Genomic DNA, 19,444 nt, shown 5'->3' with positions numbered 1-19,444 from the left:
TTCCAGCTACTTAAATGTGCTGCATCCCTCAGTCGTCATTTTCAATTCTACATTCATCATTTCTGAATTCAGGTTTTTCAGCCTCAATTTCCTAATCTGTAACAATATGGAGGATTCCCATTCCCCATCAAGAAAAAGATGTTTTCTTTTCATTTCTATGAGTACACATGGAGAAACTGAATCTTCCTTGAGAAGATAGACCATGTAGAGTTAGAGCAGAGCATGCTGTGTTTTCTTTCTGTCCACATGGAAGCATAAGGAAGAAAGTTTCTTTAAGTGGTAAGGAGATATCCTTCTTCACCATCCCTTCACCACATGATTAGGAAAGAAGTTTAAGGAGAAAAATAGGAGTTAACTTGGATTGCTAAACTCTCTTTTCTCTATTTTATACCAGGTTTTTAGTGGGATACACTCCATGGCTTCTAATCTAACTGAATTAATGGTGCTGTATAAGCCTGGGATTTAAATTTTTTGTGTACCATCAAAACTTTAGAAAAAATAACTCCTTGAGTTTTGTTTGCTTTTTACTTGGAGCACAAAACAGTACTGACTATCACCAATCATTGCAATAATTATAATCCTAACCCTGGGGACAAAATGGCTCTGTGAGCCCACACACTGGGGAGTATCTGAATGCCACCACATTCCTTGATTGAATGAGAAGTTGTGCATCACTCTAAGAACCTTGCACAAGACTTTCTAGAGAACATACATCCAATAAACCTTAATCTTCTCTTTTTCCATGGTACATATTCTAGATGCAAGTGAACACTCACATTTCTAAAATAAATATTAAAGTAGATTGCAAATATGTGATCCAGAAGGCACAGGATTCTGGGTAGTGTCCCCACCTCTAGAGAGTTGGAACTCCAGAGGCCGACCTGTTTCACCCTGCCATACAGTAAAGCTCTCCATCTATTTGTCTTTATGCCAATAAAGAAGAACCTATGGCTATGTCTTTATAACTATGGGTAGTGAGAAGTGTCTGAAGTTCCTCAACAGCTAGTTATTATACACAGTAATAATTCTAGAATGGTCTTAGAAAATTATCTCTAATTGACCATTATTTACATTTTCACTTATGGAAGTGCCTAAAGCCTTCAGGAACTTCTCTGTCATCCCTGAACTCAGTAAACTGCATGGGTCCAACAACTGCATGGGTTCAACAACTGCATAGGTCCAACAATTTCTAGGGAAACACATGACCCCAGAGTATGAATGCCATACTGAGCAAGCTAAATCTTTCACATTATTAAACTTTAGAAACCATTTTAAACACCAAAGACACTTTTGAAATATTTATTAAATGTCATATAATATTAGATGCTGAAGATGAGTTTTAGAGTTGGTTATTAAATACATGTGGCTCAGCTCCCTATTTTATGAATGTACTTGCAATTTGGATCAAGTATCATGCTCCCCATATTCCTGGGATGATATTTTTGGAGACAGATTCAGAATTGAAAATCACAGAACTTCTTTTGAGATTATCTTCCTAAGTAACAAGTAGAAAAAACAAAGCAATGGGTTTAAGAAGTTCATAGCTCAACAGAGGTAATGGTTTTCTTATATATCACTGTATGGTTTCACATTCTAAATTTTTCAGATAATATTGTCCACTTATTCCATGCAGAGAAACACTTCACCAAGCCACAGATATGCAGTCTATGTTCCTTTCTGTCACTTTTCCTTTTCTACATGAAAATGCTTTGTTTCCATCTTGTCTTTATGGCGATTTTTATATGGTTTTCTGGACCCCCATTCAGGATTTATTTCCACTGGCAAATTTATCTGTTTTACCATTATCCTATTATGGGAGAAGGGTCTATTTCTTAAGGATCCCTGTTGTGTCCTTGACTATGTTATCAAAAATAATTTTAGCAAGTGTCATTCATTCAAAGACATAGACAAAGGTTTATTTAGGAAAGTAAGAAATACACATTTAAGGGAGAATGGGCCACCTCCAGAGAGAAACGGAGAGATCTTTGGGTGTGCAGGCAAATAATGAGCATGTGAAAGGGGTAGGCTGACTTTCACTGGTTTACTGGCCCTTTTAAGAATTTAAGCCTACATTTCATTTATGGTCTAACATACATTCTGTAGACTAACAAATATATGCACGAACTAGGTTGGAAAAAAAAGAACTTCAGCATGAAGGCAGACATCATGGTGAAGTTTTTAGATTAAGAAATACAGCCCCTTTCCTTCCTTGAGGGTCACCTTTCTACCTATGGCTTTTATTTCTTCTCTCCTCCCTCAATCCCACCTGGGTAAATTACCTCCCTGCATTTCTCCTGATAGTTATAGCTGCTTACTGTGCTGAGTTGCTTGCTAGATTGGGAGTTCTGGGAGAAAGCCCAGGTCTTGCTTTTTGAGAAGAGACTCATAACAGTGACTCTTGCACATAACAAATGATGACTGTTGTCTGCTCTGTGTTGATGTCATGAACAAAAGGATCTATATTCAAAAGCTATTGGATCATAAAATGTGGACATAAAGTTTACAAAGCTGCCTCAGCCTGACTAATTTAAAAACTAATTACTATGTCGAGTCCTAATGACTGCTTCATTCAAATTTCATAAATCATATACAAATAAGAGGATAGAGGTATTTTTAATGCAAGTGAACTTTAATTGGGTCTCAAAAGAAAGAAAAACAGATTTTTAATAGTTTGATGAAATCTCTAAGCACATAAATAATCAGCCAGTATCTCCATGAAGTTTTGTTGACAATTCTTTTTACACATGATGTAAAGATTGAATTTAGAAAGAAGAACTTGCTTATATTTGTTCATACATATCAACCAAAAAATAAAAATTAAAGAGAATCTCAATATTATAATTCAATCCATTTTCTTCTTTCATTAAAACATGACTGGTATTTCAGGAAGTAGGCTATAGGAATGGGGGTCAAAATAAAATGCCAGGGAAGAGTAGTAAGTGGTCTGTAGTCATTGGTGGTAATGTGACTGTTTTCTATGCAAATATGTTCTGAGCCACAGGAGAGGCAGATGTGGTTATTCTATGCTAACACAAACAGAGTTGCTGGAATAGAACAAGATAATGGTTGCTTTCAAAGTGCCTAGACTGGGGCTGAGGACAGTGAAGCAAAACCCACTCTGGACAGGTTGTAGGATCAGTAACTGTTTATGACTTTCTCTGTCAGTTCTCAAGGCTGATTTTTTAATAAGAAATGAGTCCTAGAAAACCATCATGGCTGAGTACATCTGGGAATTTCTGAAAAATTCTAAATAGCTGAGAATAGGTTATCCAGCCTAGCTCTTCTAAAGAATCCCTTCTAATCTTCTTTTCATTGCCCACGATCCAAACTATGGCAAATAACCTTAATGTTTATGTTCACTGGGAGAAAGCCATTTTATCTTTCACATAAGTGTAAAAGGTCTCATTTTCCAAGACATTTAAAAATATTAGACTTTCTCAGAATTTGGATTCTAGGCATTTTATTAAAATTTAACTTGACAAAGATGGAATATATTCAAGGTGCACTTAACTGATGATTTATATATATATACATATATATACACATAATTATATAAATATATATACACATATAAATATATACATATATATATCATAAATATATATATATGGAGAATGTGTAATAATTATCATAGTGAAATTAATAATGACACACATTTCCACCTGTAATATACATTAGATCAAGTTAATCACATGCCAAGACACTTGTTTCCTTACACCATTCCTGCTAAGAACCTGTTTTTTCTTTTGCTTCTGTGAGTTCTACTTTTAGATTTTGTGTATAAGTGAGATCTCTTGTTATTTGTCTTTTTGTGTCTATCTTACCTTTTTTCCTTTGCACAATTCTCTCAAAGGATTGTCCATATTTATGTAAATGGTAGAATTTTTTTTTTACTTTTGACAATTTAATAATATTTCAGTGTATACATATATTTCTTTATTTATTTATCTCTCAATGAACACTGAGATTTTTTCATATTTGAGCCACATGAATCATCCTGAAATGAACATAAAGGTACAGATGTCTCTCTGAGATCTGAGTTTATTTTTTTTTGAATATATGTCCCAAAATGGGATTGTTAGATCATACCATCATTCTATTTTTAATTTCTTAACAAACACTTGCACTGTCTTTCATAAAGTCTATGCCAATCATTATTACAACAGACAGTGCAGAAAAACTCTTCTTACCAGACTCGCTGCCATACTCTTGTTTTTTCTGGTAACAGCCATCCTAACATGTTTAAGTGGCAACTCACTGTGCCTTTGATATGCATTTCTCTGAGAATTAGTAATAGTGGGGTTTAATATTTTTTCATATCCTGTTGCTAATTTGTATCTTTTCCTTGAAAAAATGTTAATTCAGGTCATTTGTTCATTTTATTAACCGTTTTTCTCTTTTGTTGTTGTTGTTGAGTTGTGTGAATTTTTCTCTTTCTTTAATTTTATTTTATTAATTAATTGATTAACTTTTTGAGGTACTGGTGATTGCTACATCCCTAGCCCTATTTTATTATTTTTTTATTTTAAAACACGGATTCAGTAAATTGCAAAGGGCCTCACTAAATTGCTGAGACTAGCAACAAATCTGTGATACTCCTCTCAGCCTCTCAAGTACAAGGATTATAGGAATGTGTCAACACACCAGGCTCTTTATATATTTTAGACATTAACCTTATTTGCATATTTTTTCTCTGTGTGTGTGTGTGTGTGTGTGTGTGTGTGTGTGTGTGTGTTATTGAGTATTAGACCCAGAGGGATTCTACTTCCAAGCTACATACCACTCCTTTTTTATTTTTGTTTTGAAACAAGGTTTTTCTAGGTCTCTGAGAGTCTTTTCTACATTGTTAAGGTTGTCTTCAAACCTTCCATCCTTCCATCTCAGCCTCCCTACTACTGGAATTATTGGTGAGCACCTCCACATCTGACAATTTTCTCATTCTTATATCACTATTTTGTTTTTTGATGGTTTTTGCAGTGCAAACATTTCTTTGCTGAAGTGTGATACTTACTTTTTTTTATTTTTTTGGATATGGTGTTCTATCCAAAAATTCACTCCAAAGGCCAATATCAAAGAGTGCTTGCCTAGCAGGGCATGGTGGTGCACGCTTGTAATCCCAGCATTTGGGAGGCTGAGATCGCGGTTTGCAGATGGCCTCAGCTACTTAGTGAGACCCTCTGCAACTTAGTGAGACCCTGTTTCAAAATAAAGAATAATTAAAAAAAAAAGACAGGGAGTGTAGCTCGGAGGTCAAAACCCCTGGGTTCCATCCGCAGACCCATAGATAAATAAATAAATAAACAAACAAACAAATAAATAAATAAATGTGGTTGCCCTATGTTTCTTCCTGGTAGTATTTTCATTTTGAAACTTAATAGTAAATCTTTAGCCCTCTTCAAGTAAATTTATATGTTTGACATAAAAGATTCAATTTTTTTCCTTTCAATTGAGATATCTAATTTTCCTGACACAAGTGACTGAAGAGATTCTCCATTCATTCCCCTATTGGGTATTCTTGGCACCCTTGTTAAACATGTGTTGACTTTTGTGTGTGTTGATATTTGTGTGGGTTATTTCCAAGTTCTCCATTCTGCTCCATGGGAGTAGGGTATATTTTGATGCTAATATATTTCAATTACTGTTTTGATTACTGGGCTTTTTTTTTTTTGAATATAGTTTGAAGCAGTGGGTTTGGTGTCTCCAAGATCAGTTTTTCTTTCTCTAAATTGCTTTCCTTTTTCAGGGCATTTTTGGTCCCATATGAATTTTAGATTTTTTCTATTGTATTATAAATGCCATTCAGATATTGACAAGTATTTCACTGAATTTGGAGATGAATCTGTCCTTAATATAAATATTTTAACAATATTAATTCTTCTAGTCTATGAGCATGTTTTATTTTCTATTTATGTTTGTCTTCTATACTTTCATTCATGTCATCATTTGAATTTAACAATAAGTTGTGCATGTAGCAATTTTAAGAAAAGCTATAGACAATGGAGTTTGCTTTCAGAATGACTATTTTTTTCATAGAGATTTTCTTTAAGAAGTTTAAGTGGGACTATGCTATTTCTTTTTATTTATTTTTTGCTTGTATATATGTTAATTTCTTACTGGAATTTGAAGCTCAGGACAATCTATGTCCAAGTTATATCTCCATTCCTTTTTTTTTTTTTTGAAGGAGAGTTCTGTTGAGTTTCTGGGTGCTATTTTTTTTAATTGCTGAGGCTAGCAATGAACCTGCTATTCTCTTGCCTCAGCCTCCCACATATAGAGATTTTATGCATGCATCATCACAACTAGCTTAAGACATTTCCACTCTTATTTAAATGCCTTTGATATGTTTTGTTTATTTTTATAAAAATGAAACAAATTGTGCTCAAGGTCATTCAAAAGGAAGAAAAAGAAGCTACATGTAACTTTTGTGTATCAACATCAAAGGAGCTTTTACAACTTTTTTTTTTCATATGTTGGATAAAATCCAGATACATTCTACCTCCAAGCTAGAGCTCCAGCTCTATTTTTTATTTTATATTTGGAAACAGGGTTTCAGTGGGGTGTAATGGGCCTCACTAAGTAGTTGAGGCTGGTTGTGAACCAGGATCCTCTTTTCCCAGCCTCCCAAATGCTATGATTACAAGTGTGCATCACCACACCCAGTTCTTTACAACTTTTACGAGTACTGCTAGTGACAAAAGGTCATTTTGTTATAAATATGTGTATTCCAAAAGCATATTTAGAAAAAAGACCTAACTGATCCTCAAATAATTTTTATTTTAAATATTATGAAAATCTTTTCTCTATTCATATGAACATCAAAAATGGCATGTGCCCATTATAATGTAGTAACATTAGTATACATTAACACAATTCTGAGGCCAGGTAAGTGGACTAAAATATCTTAGAACAATACCAACATATTACTAAATCTAAAAACATTTGGTTCACTAGATTTGGAGACTACTAAATCTAACCTGATATGCTCTCTTCATCAATTCACTGTCTATGATACTGGACTGGCAGTTGTGCAAGTATGCAGGGAGTATGGGGAAGGCAAGACTAGGAGATGGAAGCAAACAGAAGAACCAAGCCAAAATATACAGGAAGTTGAGGGGACAGGGTACCAGCTCTGGGTCTTAGGGTTCTGGAGAGACAATTGGACATGAAAGAGGCTTGGGTGACCTGAGGAAGCCCCGGAGAGCACAGCTGGAGAAGTGTAATACCTCAGAGCTCCCTGATGGAGCAGATGATGGAGAAACTGGGGAAGGTGATTGCTGACCCCTGGCCCTTCTCCATCTCACCCTCATGCCTGAGAGAGAACTGGAAGCCAGCCCTTTGTGGGGTTAAACTTATTTTTAAAAGTCCTGAAATGAGTTTTCTTCTTTTAGGAATCTGGTAAAATGAATAAGCAATAGGTTTCAGGATATTTTATTAAATTACTTTGAGAGTCATTGATTACATCAAAATTTCTAAAAAGGTGAGAAATATTTGTTTGGCTCTAAAATAACTAGTTGTAATTTATTTGACAATAATCTAACACTCTTTAGAGTACTTTAACAATCTCTCAATCCTCTCTCTCTCTCTCTCTCTCTCTCTCTCTCTCTCTCTCTCTCATTCTTTCTCTTTCTTTCTCTCTCTTTCTTGAGGGGTGTTAATGGTACTGGGGATTGAACCTAAGGGTATTCTATTTCTGAGCTACACACCAGCCCTGTTTTACTTTTCTTAAATCATGAAAAATGGTCTTACTAAGTTGCTGAGGGCTTTACTAAGTTGCAGAGGCTGGTCTCATAGCTGAGATTCTCCTCTCTCAGCCTTCCAAGTAGTGGGATTATAGGAGTGTGCCACCACACCTCAATGAGATAGTGTCTTTGCTGAGACTATTGGTACCTAACAGGGATAGTTGGAAGGTTAGCGTTAATAAAAAGATAACAAATGAAGATAATTTCTAAAATGAAGAAATATGTCAATGATATGCATGAATTATTCAAGCAGTAGGACAGTCACTGAGCTCAAGAGACTTGAATGATGTGGTGTTTATCACTAAACTTGGCACATTTTTATCCCCAGTTGTTATACTTCATTGAGATTTTTAAAATTGGATTCTAAGAATTAGAGAAGGGACACAGGATGCCCAGGGTAAGCTGTAGGGAGCTTTTCTGGTGGCTGGTTGTGTGGGCCAATGACCTCAGAGCCCTGATACTGTATAATCTTATTTTTCATTTATGTATTCTGAAATTCCATAAAAAACAAGGTTATTATTATTTCTTTTTGGTGGTACTGGGGTTCATGGTAACCCTTCTACCTCCAGGCTACACTCCCAGACCTATTTTTGCTTTTTATTTGGAAACAGAGTCTCTTAAGCCAGTGCAGCTGGCTTCAAACCTGAGCAATCCTTTTGTCTCTGCCTCCCAAGCATGGGGATTACAAGATGCACCACCATACCCGGCAACACAAGATTATTTTTTAAACAGTGATTCATCCACCTCCCACCACCACCCCCCAAAAAAAAAGAAATTCAAGCTTCTGAAAAAGTCACTTATGGATATTTGGTTCCTCACTATCCCATTGTTTTCCTGTGACTGGCAGCTTAGGAAAATCATGTTGACTGACTGAAGGGATGAGGCAGAATCTCTTTGTGGTTTTTAACCCAAATTTGAGTAATTGTGCCTTTCTCCCAATGGAGTCAGCTTATGATACTGTTCCTTGGTCCAAAGGCCTCCTATGTCCATGTGTGCCCAGGAAAAGGGCTTTGGCATCTGTGTGCAGGGACTTATATGACTCCAGATAAGACAAACCCAGATGGAGTAAATGATACATTGTGTACTTGGGCTACTCTGATCAAGAGTCTGTTAGTTGTGCTTGGATCAGACAAAATGTCTAAAACATTTGAGATGCAGTAACCATTCAATAATGGTTTCTGCCTCATGCTGCTTTTCTCATACACAGTGACTTTCAAACTTTAAAAAATGTTATTCAAGTCAGTCATGATAATGCACACCTGTAATCCTAGGATTTGAGAGAGAGACAGGAGGAGCACAGCTTCAAGACCAGCCTCAGAAGCTTAGTGAGACCCTCAGCAACCTAGTGAGATTCTGTTTCAAAATAAAACATAAAAAAGCTGGAGGTGTTTCTTGAAGGTAGAATGTCCTGGGCTCAATCCTTAGTACCAAATACAGTAAAATATTCAGAGCACAGCCACCATTATGCTTCTTAAGATGAAATTTTCTTTCCCTCCCTCCTATCTCCTTCCCCACACAAATAACACATTTTATGTCCTTAATCTGTCTCTAAGGACTCTCATATTTCCTTTTCAGGTCTGTTCCATTTTGTAAGAAATGCTGATTGAGACCCAGTAAATTGATCTCCTGACCACCAATGAATAGATAGTTGAAAAACACCTTCCTGGTGAAATTTGAATATCCTCATGGGACATGAATGGTTAAGTGTGTCACTGTGCCCTAACCACACCACACTTTGGTCAGAGGTGTCCTATTATCAGAGGGCAAAGACAAGAGTGGGTATCTAAAATGAATAAAATGGTGACTGGGAGGGAAGAGAAGTATAGTAAGCTGTAGAAGCTGAACAAAGTGAGAAAGGATTTGAATAATCTTATTAAAGTTCTCATAGTCAAATCACAAAATAAGTTTGCAGTTGCTTTATTTTTAAGTTGACATTTTAATGTATGGCACCACACTACACATACTTGCTTTAATTTTCCTGCTATATTTGTATTTTTTCTATTTGGACACAAAAGAGCGTATAGAGCATCTTTTAAAAATATGAATGGTGAATGGATTGATACAAGTCTCTAAAAAATACAGAAATTACTAATTGAAAGACATTTTAATTGTATCTTTGTTTTTTGTGGCTATTATTTCTAATACTAATTCCTAATTGTCTTTTCTTTCAAGGAAGTTTACAGGTTCGGTATCATCTAGGCAAAGAAGAAATCCATGTATTTACCATCGATGTGGAGAACTTTGCCAATGGGAAGTTGCACCACTTGAAGATCAGCCGAGAGGGGAGGGAGCTCACCATTCAGGTAACTCACTACTGGCTTCTCACTCAGCTAAGGATCCAGGGTACCTCAATCAATGTTTCTGAGCTTCTGACCCAAGTCAAAAGCAAATCCCAGTACTGGAGATGTTAGAACCCAGTAGAGGGAGTAGGCAGTTATTCTACATACATCCTAAAGTATATCCACCCAGTACTTAAACCCCAAGATTAGTCCCCTCAGATTCCTTATTACCCTAGGAAGGAAACTTTAGAGCCACATCATACAGCCAGAAGCCCAAATTATTGTCAAAGATTTAAAAATTGGAATTGGCTAGTGTTTGTTTTGCTTTGCTTTATTTTTTATTTGCTGTGGTGAGGATTGAATGCCAGACAAGTGCTCCAAATCTGAGCTATATCCTCACCCTGGATAGAGTCTTTCTTATCTCAGGTATACCCACCCAAGATGCCCTGATTTTGGAGGTGAACTTCCGTTGCCTTATTTAAGATGAGCTGATAATATCACACAGATTAAATAAGCTCAACCAAACTAGGCAGAACACTATAAAGGAGGGATTGGACATTTTCTGAAATAATTTTATGAAACCTTTGAGAGATGAGGATCCTGAGTCTGAGGGGCATCCCTAATAGGAAAGAAGCTCAAATGTGAACTCATACTCTGTTGCTTGAGCTCTGTGATGTTAGATGAGTTTCTCAGCTTCCTGACCTTCAGTCTACATATATATCTACATCTGAATCTGTATCTATATATCTGTGCATACAAGGATGAACTAAACTAGGCTGAATCAGTTCTTGAAAGGTTATATGAAAATATACAGAATGTCCAGGCACAAAAACTAGCATGAAGAGGTCAGTCAAAAATTTTTTTTCATTATCCTCCTTCCCAACTCTTTAAAACTTGACAAAGTCATTAAGAATTATGGGTTCTAAAATTGTCAAAGCTTCTTAGGCTAGATTGCAAACTTTAGACACCATAAAAAGTTAAAAAGATTTAATATCCTGTCACATCACTAATTAGTTAAAGATAATACAATTCTAAGTAATAAACTAGACCTAAGAACCTGGATGTGGTGCTGCACAATCTGTAATCCCAGTACTTGGAAGGCTGAGATCAGAGGATAATAGGTTTGAGGTCAGCATCAGAAATGTAGAGAGACTGTATTAAAAAAAAAAAGACTAAATAATAGGGCTGGCTTGTAGCTCAACGGTAGACTGTCCCTGGTTTTAATCCCCAGTACCACAATAGAGACAGAAAGAAGAAAGAAAGGAAGAAAGAAAGAAAGAAAGAAAGAAAGAAAGAAAGAAAGAAAGAAAGAACGAGCTGGAGGTTTAGCTTTAGGTATAATTACCCTGAGTTTAATACTCAGTAACAAAAAAAAATGTAAAGGCTTAAGAAGTGTAACAAAATTATTTCTTAGTCCACATCATAGGTCATGAAGTACTAAAAAGAAAATCATCATCTTCTCTTTATTTTGCTTTTGATCTGTGCATTTGCTTAATTTTCAGAATAGATAGCTCTGCACCTGACTAAGCACTCAAGTACACATGCCCTGTTTCACTGATGGCTGAAAATACCCCCAAGTACCTATGACCCATCAGTAGCCTCAGGACTCCTTTGGCTCGTACCTTTACTTTCCCTACCTTCTTAAATGCTCATCTTACTAACATCTCTCTAATTAGGTATTGCTTAGCTCCTTTTCTTCTCCATTTATCATCTGGTAAAAGTGCTAAGGAGCATCAAGATTCCACACAGCAAAGCAGTAGGACAGAAGGAACTTATTTACTTGAACAATAAGCTGTTATAGGTGTGGACTTGGAGAAGAGGTATGTGGAGCTTGGTGAGGAGCAAAAGATGAGAAGCAGGAGGCAAAGGAACCTCAGATCAACCTCCAGTTCTGAGAATACTGCTTCTGGTCTGTGCTTGGCAGGAAGTTCCCATGCACTTTAGCCTTTCTCTTCTCTGGCAGAATTGCATGAGGGAGGCATCCTGTCCATTGGTGGAAGAGGGAGTTCCAAAGAGAGTATAAGGTTGTAAGACAGATCTCTTTGGTGAGAAAGGGAAAAAATCTCCAAGACAAGGGACAAATTTGAGCCCATGAGCTTTAAATGAAAGATAGACGGAAATCAAGGGAATTGAAGGACTCATGCTGTACCTAAAGGTGTGGAGCCTCCAGAGACATCTTGCTTTTATGACAGAAATTGTCTTTAAAGCTTTCTAGGTGAAAGTAATCATACAGGCTGTTCATTATTCAAATTGTACTTGACTCTTTGCTAAGTCCTAAAAGAATATATGTGGATATATGTGATCTGCTTCAAAGATCCAAAAGTTTAGTGGAAGTGGAGTGGAGAGACTATTGTACTTCAACATTCTAAATGAAAAGTTTGAGATAGAAAAAGTCATGACCTGTAATCCCAGTACTTGGGAGGCTAAGAATAGAGGACACTGGATTGAGGGTAGCCTCAGCAACTTAGGGAGGACCTCAAAAACTTAAAAAGAACCCGTTTTAAAATATAAAATAAAACATTCAAGAGATATGACTTGGAGGTAGAATACCCATTGGATTAAATCCTCAGTATAAGAAATACACAAATGAAGAGGAAAGTATGCTAACAAAACCAGGATATGAATGAAATATTCTTCTAAAGAGGGGAGCTTTTATGGGAGACTCCCTTCAAACAGCCTTGCACACAGTGAATATTCAATTTCTATGGAAAGCATGTTCCTAGAAGTTCAAAAATAGAAGCATTCAGTGTTTATTAATAAATTGCTCAAATACCCAGTAAATTATGACAAGTAAAGTGTACATAATGCCATGTGAAAGGTGATCCACATAAAAGAGGTATATTGTTCTTGTTTTGCTGTGTGGCCTCACTCAAGTTGTGGATCTCTATGATACCAGTCTCTCCACCTATAATATGGGAATACCTATTTTATAATATTCCAGGGAGAAATAGATTTGGAGATATGCATTAGTATCAGGTCTGATACACAAGAATGTCTGATAAACTGCAAATATTATGATGGTGAAATTTTATTCACAAATTAACAATTAAACATGTAATCATGTGCCATAGAATGTAGTCAGAAATTTAAACCACAGGAGAAAGATTTTCAGATCTAAAAGGTTACAGAAGGCATTATGAACAAAAGGTGTAGAAAATAATTAGCAAGAGGAGGAGGTGGGAGGATTGGAAATTAATCCCAGATCTGCTGCTCTTGAACAGTATAAACTTAGGAACATGGCTCATTGTGGTCCTTACTTCACTTCTTTCCTTCCTTTCTTCCTTCCTTCCATTCTTCCTTTTATCCTTTCTTTCTTTTTTCCTGAGAATTAACTGAGAAATCTACATATAACTATGCCCTCAGTTCTTTTTATTTCTTTTTTTATTTTGAAACAAAATTCTCTAAGTTTTTGAGAGTCTTACTAAATTGATGATCAAACTTGAGTTGCACCTGTCTTAGCTTTACACATACTGGGATTACAGGCATGTGCCCTGTTCTCAGCTGTTCTTAATCTTCTTAAGGTGAGATATAAGACAAGGTAAATACTTTGCAGGAATATATCATATGTTTACTCAGAGTGGAGTCTGGAAGACACTGGTTACATTTGACTTGGCTGAAAAGAAAATAGCGATGCATGTGGCTAGAAAGAAGGCAGAGGGGAACAAATGGGTAAATCTGTAATTAGCAACAGTGTAGGCCAAGAAAACTTTGAGAGACTCTCTAGATAGAGTCCTAGAAAATCCTATTTGCACCCCTTGCTCATTTCTTTAAGATTGGGTGATATGTCCTTTATATTGGCTTCACCTATTGATCAAGCCTCTCCTCCCTAGGTTCAAATATTTTGTCAAACATTATTCCTTGCCCAGGAAATCCCTCAGTCTACACACTGAAGAATTTATATTAGAATGATAGCAAAAATACAAGGGATGACTCTATGGGCAAAAGGAATAAATGCAGATAAATAGGAAGAAACCTCCAGTTCTATTTGGCATTAATTTTGCATAACAAGTTTCTGATCAGATTTTATTGTTTACTTGTTTGCAGCAAAAAACTTTGTAGAGAAAAATCTCAGTGGTGATATACATCTCTGTCAAAACCTGCATAGAATATTCAGGGAGAATATGCCTGTGAAAATTATTATTTCATGCCCGGCATGGTGGCGCATTCTTGTAATGCCCGTGCTTGGGAGGTAGAAACAGGAGGATCGCACTGGTTCGAAACCAACCTCACTGGCTTAAGAAACCCTGTTTCCAAATAAAAATATAAAATAGGTCTAGGAGTGTAGACCGGAGGTAGAAGGGTTTCTAGGAACCCCAGTACCACCACCAAAAAAATAAAATAGATTATTTCATGATGAAGAAAGAAATAGATATTTATGTGCACTGTGGAATAATCAATGAGACATCCCTAACCTTCCTTGAGAGAAAATCTTTGAGGCAGTTTAAAGAGGACTGTTTTAAGCCTTTTTACTAGGAACCATTGCTGACAAAACTCTGTTTACCTGAAAATGTCTGCTTATGGACTTTGGATTTCTGTTTTCCCACAGGTAGACCAAAAGTTTCAGCTCAGTCACAATTTCTCCCCAGCAGTGGAGTTCAGGACTATAAGGTCACTCATCCTGGGTAAAGTTACAGGTATGTTGTTCTACACTATAATTTTATAATGTGGTTTCTTAAAATTAATGAATAAGTAAATGCTTTCATTAAGGTGTTTTAGTGATTCAGGTCTAGATTTTTTGTTCCCATGAAGTGCATTTTGGAAACCAAATTAGTTTATTTATTTATGTATTTATTTATTATTTATTTATTTATTATGTATTTGTGCACTTGTGTTGTTGGGAATTGAACCCAGAAACATTGCACCTCTGACATACTCTCCCAGCCCCCGCCCCCTCCCCCGCTTTTAATTTTTTTTTTTTTTTTTGGAACCAGGATCTTATTAGATTGCTGAGGATTTTGTTAAGTCTCTGAGGCTGGCCTGAATCCTGCAATCCTCCTTTCTCAGCCTTCCAAATACTGGGATTACAGGCATGAAAAATTATGCCCAGCTTTAGAACCCATATGTCTGGTATAGGAAATACTATGATGCATGTATAACAAGGGAAATTTGTTTCTGTTTCTCGGAAGCCTGAGAGAGGTAAGTTTGCAAAGAAATTAAGTAAGATAATGACATTTTTACTTAACTTTTAAATTAATTAATTTAATTTTTGGCCTAATTTCCTTGATTTTACTTAAAAATGAAGGAAAAAATGTACAATTAAAGGAGGATTAAAATCTTCCACCATATCATAGATTTTCTCCTTTTTCTACTGGAAGTTTCACTTTCTATATGAGTATATTTATTAGGTACATATGGAATTGAATATTTTATACTATCTGAATGAATTGAATATTTTGCCACATTAGGATAATATCTTTTAACTTTCACAATGTTTTTCAAGCTTAAATCTGTTTTATTTATTATTATTTTTGTGTGCAGTTTTATGCATGTTTTGTGTGTGTGTGTGTGTGTGTGTGTGTGTGTTTGTATGTGGTACTTGAAATTAAACACAGAGGCATTAAAAATATATCTTATTCCTCAAGATATGCCCCTGTCCCTTTTTATTTTGTCTGTTTTGAAAAAGGGTCTCACTAGTTATTACTGAGAATCTCATTAAATTGCTGAAGCTTCCTCAAACCTACAATTCTCCTATTTCAGCCTCCCAAATGCTGAGATTATAGGAATATTACACCACACCCATCTTATTTTGTTTATTATTAATATAATTTTATAATTTTGCTTTGGTTACAGTTTACTTGGACCAGCATTTCTGGACCTTTTCTGTCAATCTTATATTTCTCCAGTTTTGTCTCTGACTGATGAATCAGAGGGCTGGATTTTTATTTAACACCAAACTTGACTGCCTACTTTTTACATTGGTCATTGAATGTCCTTGCTTATTATGAGATAAGTTTTCAGTTGAACTTCTTTTTTCTGGTTATTTTCTATTGGTTCAACTTCTCTTGTGATTTCATCATGTTCTGTTACTTAATCAGACACAGAAGCATACAGAAACATTGATAACTTTTTGGCATTTTTTCTTTTGATGGTACTGGGGTTCCTGGAAACCCTTCTACCTCCAGGCTACACTCCAAGATCTATTTATACTTTTTATTTGGAAACAGGGTCTCTTAAGCCAGTGAGGCTGGCTTCAAACCTCTGTGATCCTCCTGTCTCTGCCTCCAAAGCGCAAGGATTACAAGCATGCACCACTATGCCCAACAACTTTTTGGCATTTTAAAAAGAAGCCAGAATGGGATCCTGCCGAGGGTTGAGGCCAGAGACTGGGCCAGCGTGATGGGATTGAAGCCTGCCGTGAGGCAAGGCCGGTGTTGGGGCCTCCAAGGCCAGGAACATAGCCAGCTGAAGGGTGAGGCAAATCCCAGGTCCAGTGAGTCCGGGATGGGAGCCTGTTGTAAGGCAAGTCCAGTGCTGGGGCCTCTAAAGAAGGGATTGGAACCTCCAGAGGGATGAGGCCGGAGCCCGGGTCAGCGGGGCAGGGATCGAGGCCTGCCATGAGCCAAGGCCATTGCTGGAGCCAGCAAGGCCAGGACCAGAGTCTGCCAGGGGGCAAGGCTGGCAGCGGGTCCTTCAGGAGAGGGAACAGAACTTGCAATATGGCATACACAAAGAAACATCACAGAAAATAGAAAATCAGATGCTTTCTCTAATATGCAAAAACTAGAAAGAAATGGGTAATGGGAGGAGAGCTAGTTGAAGAAAGGGCCCCATGGAAGAACAATCAAGGTGACCAATCAGAGGGGATGGGATGAGGAAGATGGAATCTCTTTAAAACCCATGATGTACGTAAACAAATGTATCAAAGTTAATCACAAAATCAAGGTTGGGATCGAGGGAGGGGGAGGGAATGGGGTGGGGACAGGATAAGGGCTAATTGGATTATAATGCTTGTATACCCTAACAAGTCTTGTATTCTACTGTGATGCTTGACTACAATGCACCAATAAAAATATATATTTAAAAATAAATAAAAATAAAATAAGAAGAAAATGGTGACTGTGGGATCCAGCTGTAACAAACAAAAATAAATTACCAAGAAGGCACCTTCTTGCCAAGAAAAACAAAGCAGCAAAGATATATATGAACAAAAATACAAAATGGAAAACACAGCAGAATAAAATCTACTAGTCAGAATGCAACATCAAAACAAAGAGCCTGAGAATGCAACTGACTTGGTGTGGTGCCCAGCACTGTCTTGGGATGCTATCCCAAACTATGACTGCCAGCTCCATAGCCTTAAGGAGTCCTAGCAAGAAAAGCAAAGACTTGAGGTAAAGTAAGCAGCGACAGAAGTACAACATCTTAAGTGACCAGCACCACACTTAAGAGATGGATAAAAAGATCTAAAATCCTGTGTGATCAAAAGAACCCATCACCCACAGAAGCCCACTGTGCCCTCCAAAGAACCAGTCCCTTATGACAGTAAGTTAACTGTGTTTCTCAGCAGACAACTGCCAAGAGCAGCCCTAGGGACCTTAGTGGGCTAAGATCTGGCAGTCCATACCTGAGGTGGTTGAGTTATATCCTACAGAGACACAGGTGTCCAGATCCATAGTGCCCAGATCACAGTACCTGCACAGGGTCACAGTGGATTGCTCTGAGATTACAATGGACACTATTTATCAGTGTGGGTAGGGAGGTACAGGCCAAGGGCTGAAAACTGCAAAGCTCGGATCCGTAAAACAGAGTCCAGGACCAGAAAGCACAGAACCCTACACTTACACAGAACTCATTTATAGTGACACTTGCCACCCTGACACCTTAGTACAAAGATGTGGAAGGTGAGAGAGGGACACACACACTCATGAAGTGGGTCCAAGAACTGACAATATATTACAGAGCAAATGACAGATATTGGATCATGCTCTAGAACCTACTATAGTGAACAGACATTAAATAGGCGCTATATGTGTAACTTGGTAGTGTTGTTTTATTTTGTTTTCACTGCTGTTACTTTCTTCTTTCTTTCTTTCTTTTTTTTCTTTTTTTCTTTCTTTCTTTCTTTCTCTCTTATTTTGGTTGGTTTTGTCTCTGCTTTGATTTGTTTTTATTGTTAGGTTTTTGCTTATTATTTTTTGCATGTTTGTTTTCTACCCTCCCCATTCCTTTCAGAAACTTCCTTCTTCCATTCTATCTATTCTTTATCTCAAAATCATTTCTCTTTCTGTACTTCCTTGTTTTATATTCCAGGTATTTCATACCATCATACCTAAAAACTTTACACTAACTACAAGAATCCTACTACATATTCACTATGTCTCATGTCAACAAGATACTACCTTATTATACTTAAACTCTTACTCAAATTAATAATAATCTTCTCTTTTATCCTCTTCTTGTACCCATCACCTCAGCTCCTCCCTCCTTACCTAACTCTCACCATTGAAAACAACACTACTTTATTGTGCATGAACCTGCTATTACCATGAAATATGTATGCCTAAGATTGGAGCACAGGTGACTCACAAGAAAAATCAACAAACAATAAATAAAAACTATTCATAGCTGATAGGAGGAAGCACTCAACTGATCACACATTAAGGTTTAAAAAACACACAAACTATTCTGCCCACACGGATGAGCTTACTTTTTATAAAGTTAATGGCAAACAAAATACCTGACCTTAACACCTGAAACCCATCAACACCACAATAACAGCAAGCAGAGGAAACACCAGAACAATATTGATGATGTACTGGCAGAATAACAGTGGAGTGAAAGTAAACACAGTAATTAGGGCTGCAACCATCTCTATAATATTGATCTTGAATAGCATCTATCAACAACAACTCACAAACAAATAGAAAGATGTCAAGAAAACAGAAACATAAACCAGAGAATTCTGAAAATATGAGAATGAAAATCAATGAGAAAATAAGGAAAATTATTAATACTAACCTACAAGAAATGCAAGAAGGAAAATTCCAAATTATTTTCCTCGATATGATAAAACACCACACAGTAAGTGTACAAGAAATGAAAGAGAAAATTGAGACATTACAAAAAAAATCAGAAGGAGGCCTGAAATATAATGAGAGAGTCAATAAATGAAGACAGGAATTAAAAGAAATTCTGGAAGATTAGATGAAATGGAAAACAGAATATCACTGTTAAAAGATAGTTCATTCAAAACAGAATGCACAGTCAATAGTATATGGAAAACATTACAACAATAGAACCTAAACATCCAACTCCTATGGGACAACATGAAACCTTCTATTCTAACTTACAAAAAAAAAAGCCATTGAAGAAAGGATAGTGGTACATAACAAGGGTATCCATAATATCTTCAAAAAATAATTTCAGAGAATTTACCAAACATGGGAAAAAGATTTAAACATCCATATACCAGAGACATATAGAACG

General features: G+C 36.5%; 1 protein-coding gene across 2 annotated transcripts in view; it reads left to right on the top strand.

Moving 5' to 3' along the window:
- Positions 1–19,444, top strand: part of CNTNAP5 (contactin associated protein family member 5) — a gene marked incomplete at both ends in the record, with an annotated part of 1,017,925 nt that overhangs the window by 960,813 nt on the left and 37,668 nt on the right. For both annotated transcript variants that reach the window (XM_080690368.1, XM_080690367.1), the window contains 2 exons: positions 9,916–10,042; positions 14,565–14,652. In XM_080690368.1, coding sequence (XP_080546494.1) covers positions 9,916–10,042; positions 14,565–14,652 — 215 coding nt within the window. The remainder of the gene's footprint in view (positions 1–9,915; positions 10,043–14,564; positions 14,653–19,444) is intronic.

Source organism: Muscardinus avellanarius (genome assembly GCF_963383645.1).
Source record: "Muscardinus avellanarius genome assembly, chromosome: 2".
NCBI classification, from domain to species: domain Eukaryota; kingdom Metazoa; phylum Chordata; class Mammalia; order Rodentia; family Gliridae; genus Muscardinus; species Muscardinus avellanarius.
Note: the sequence above shows the minus strand (reverse complement) of the source record. Positions and strands in the feature narration are given on the sequence as shown.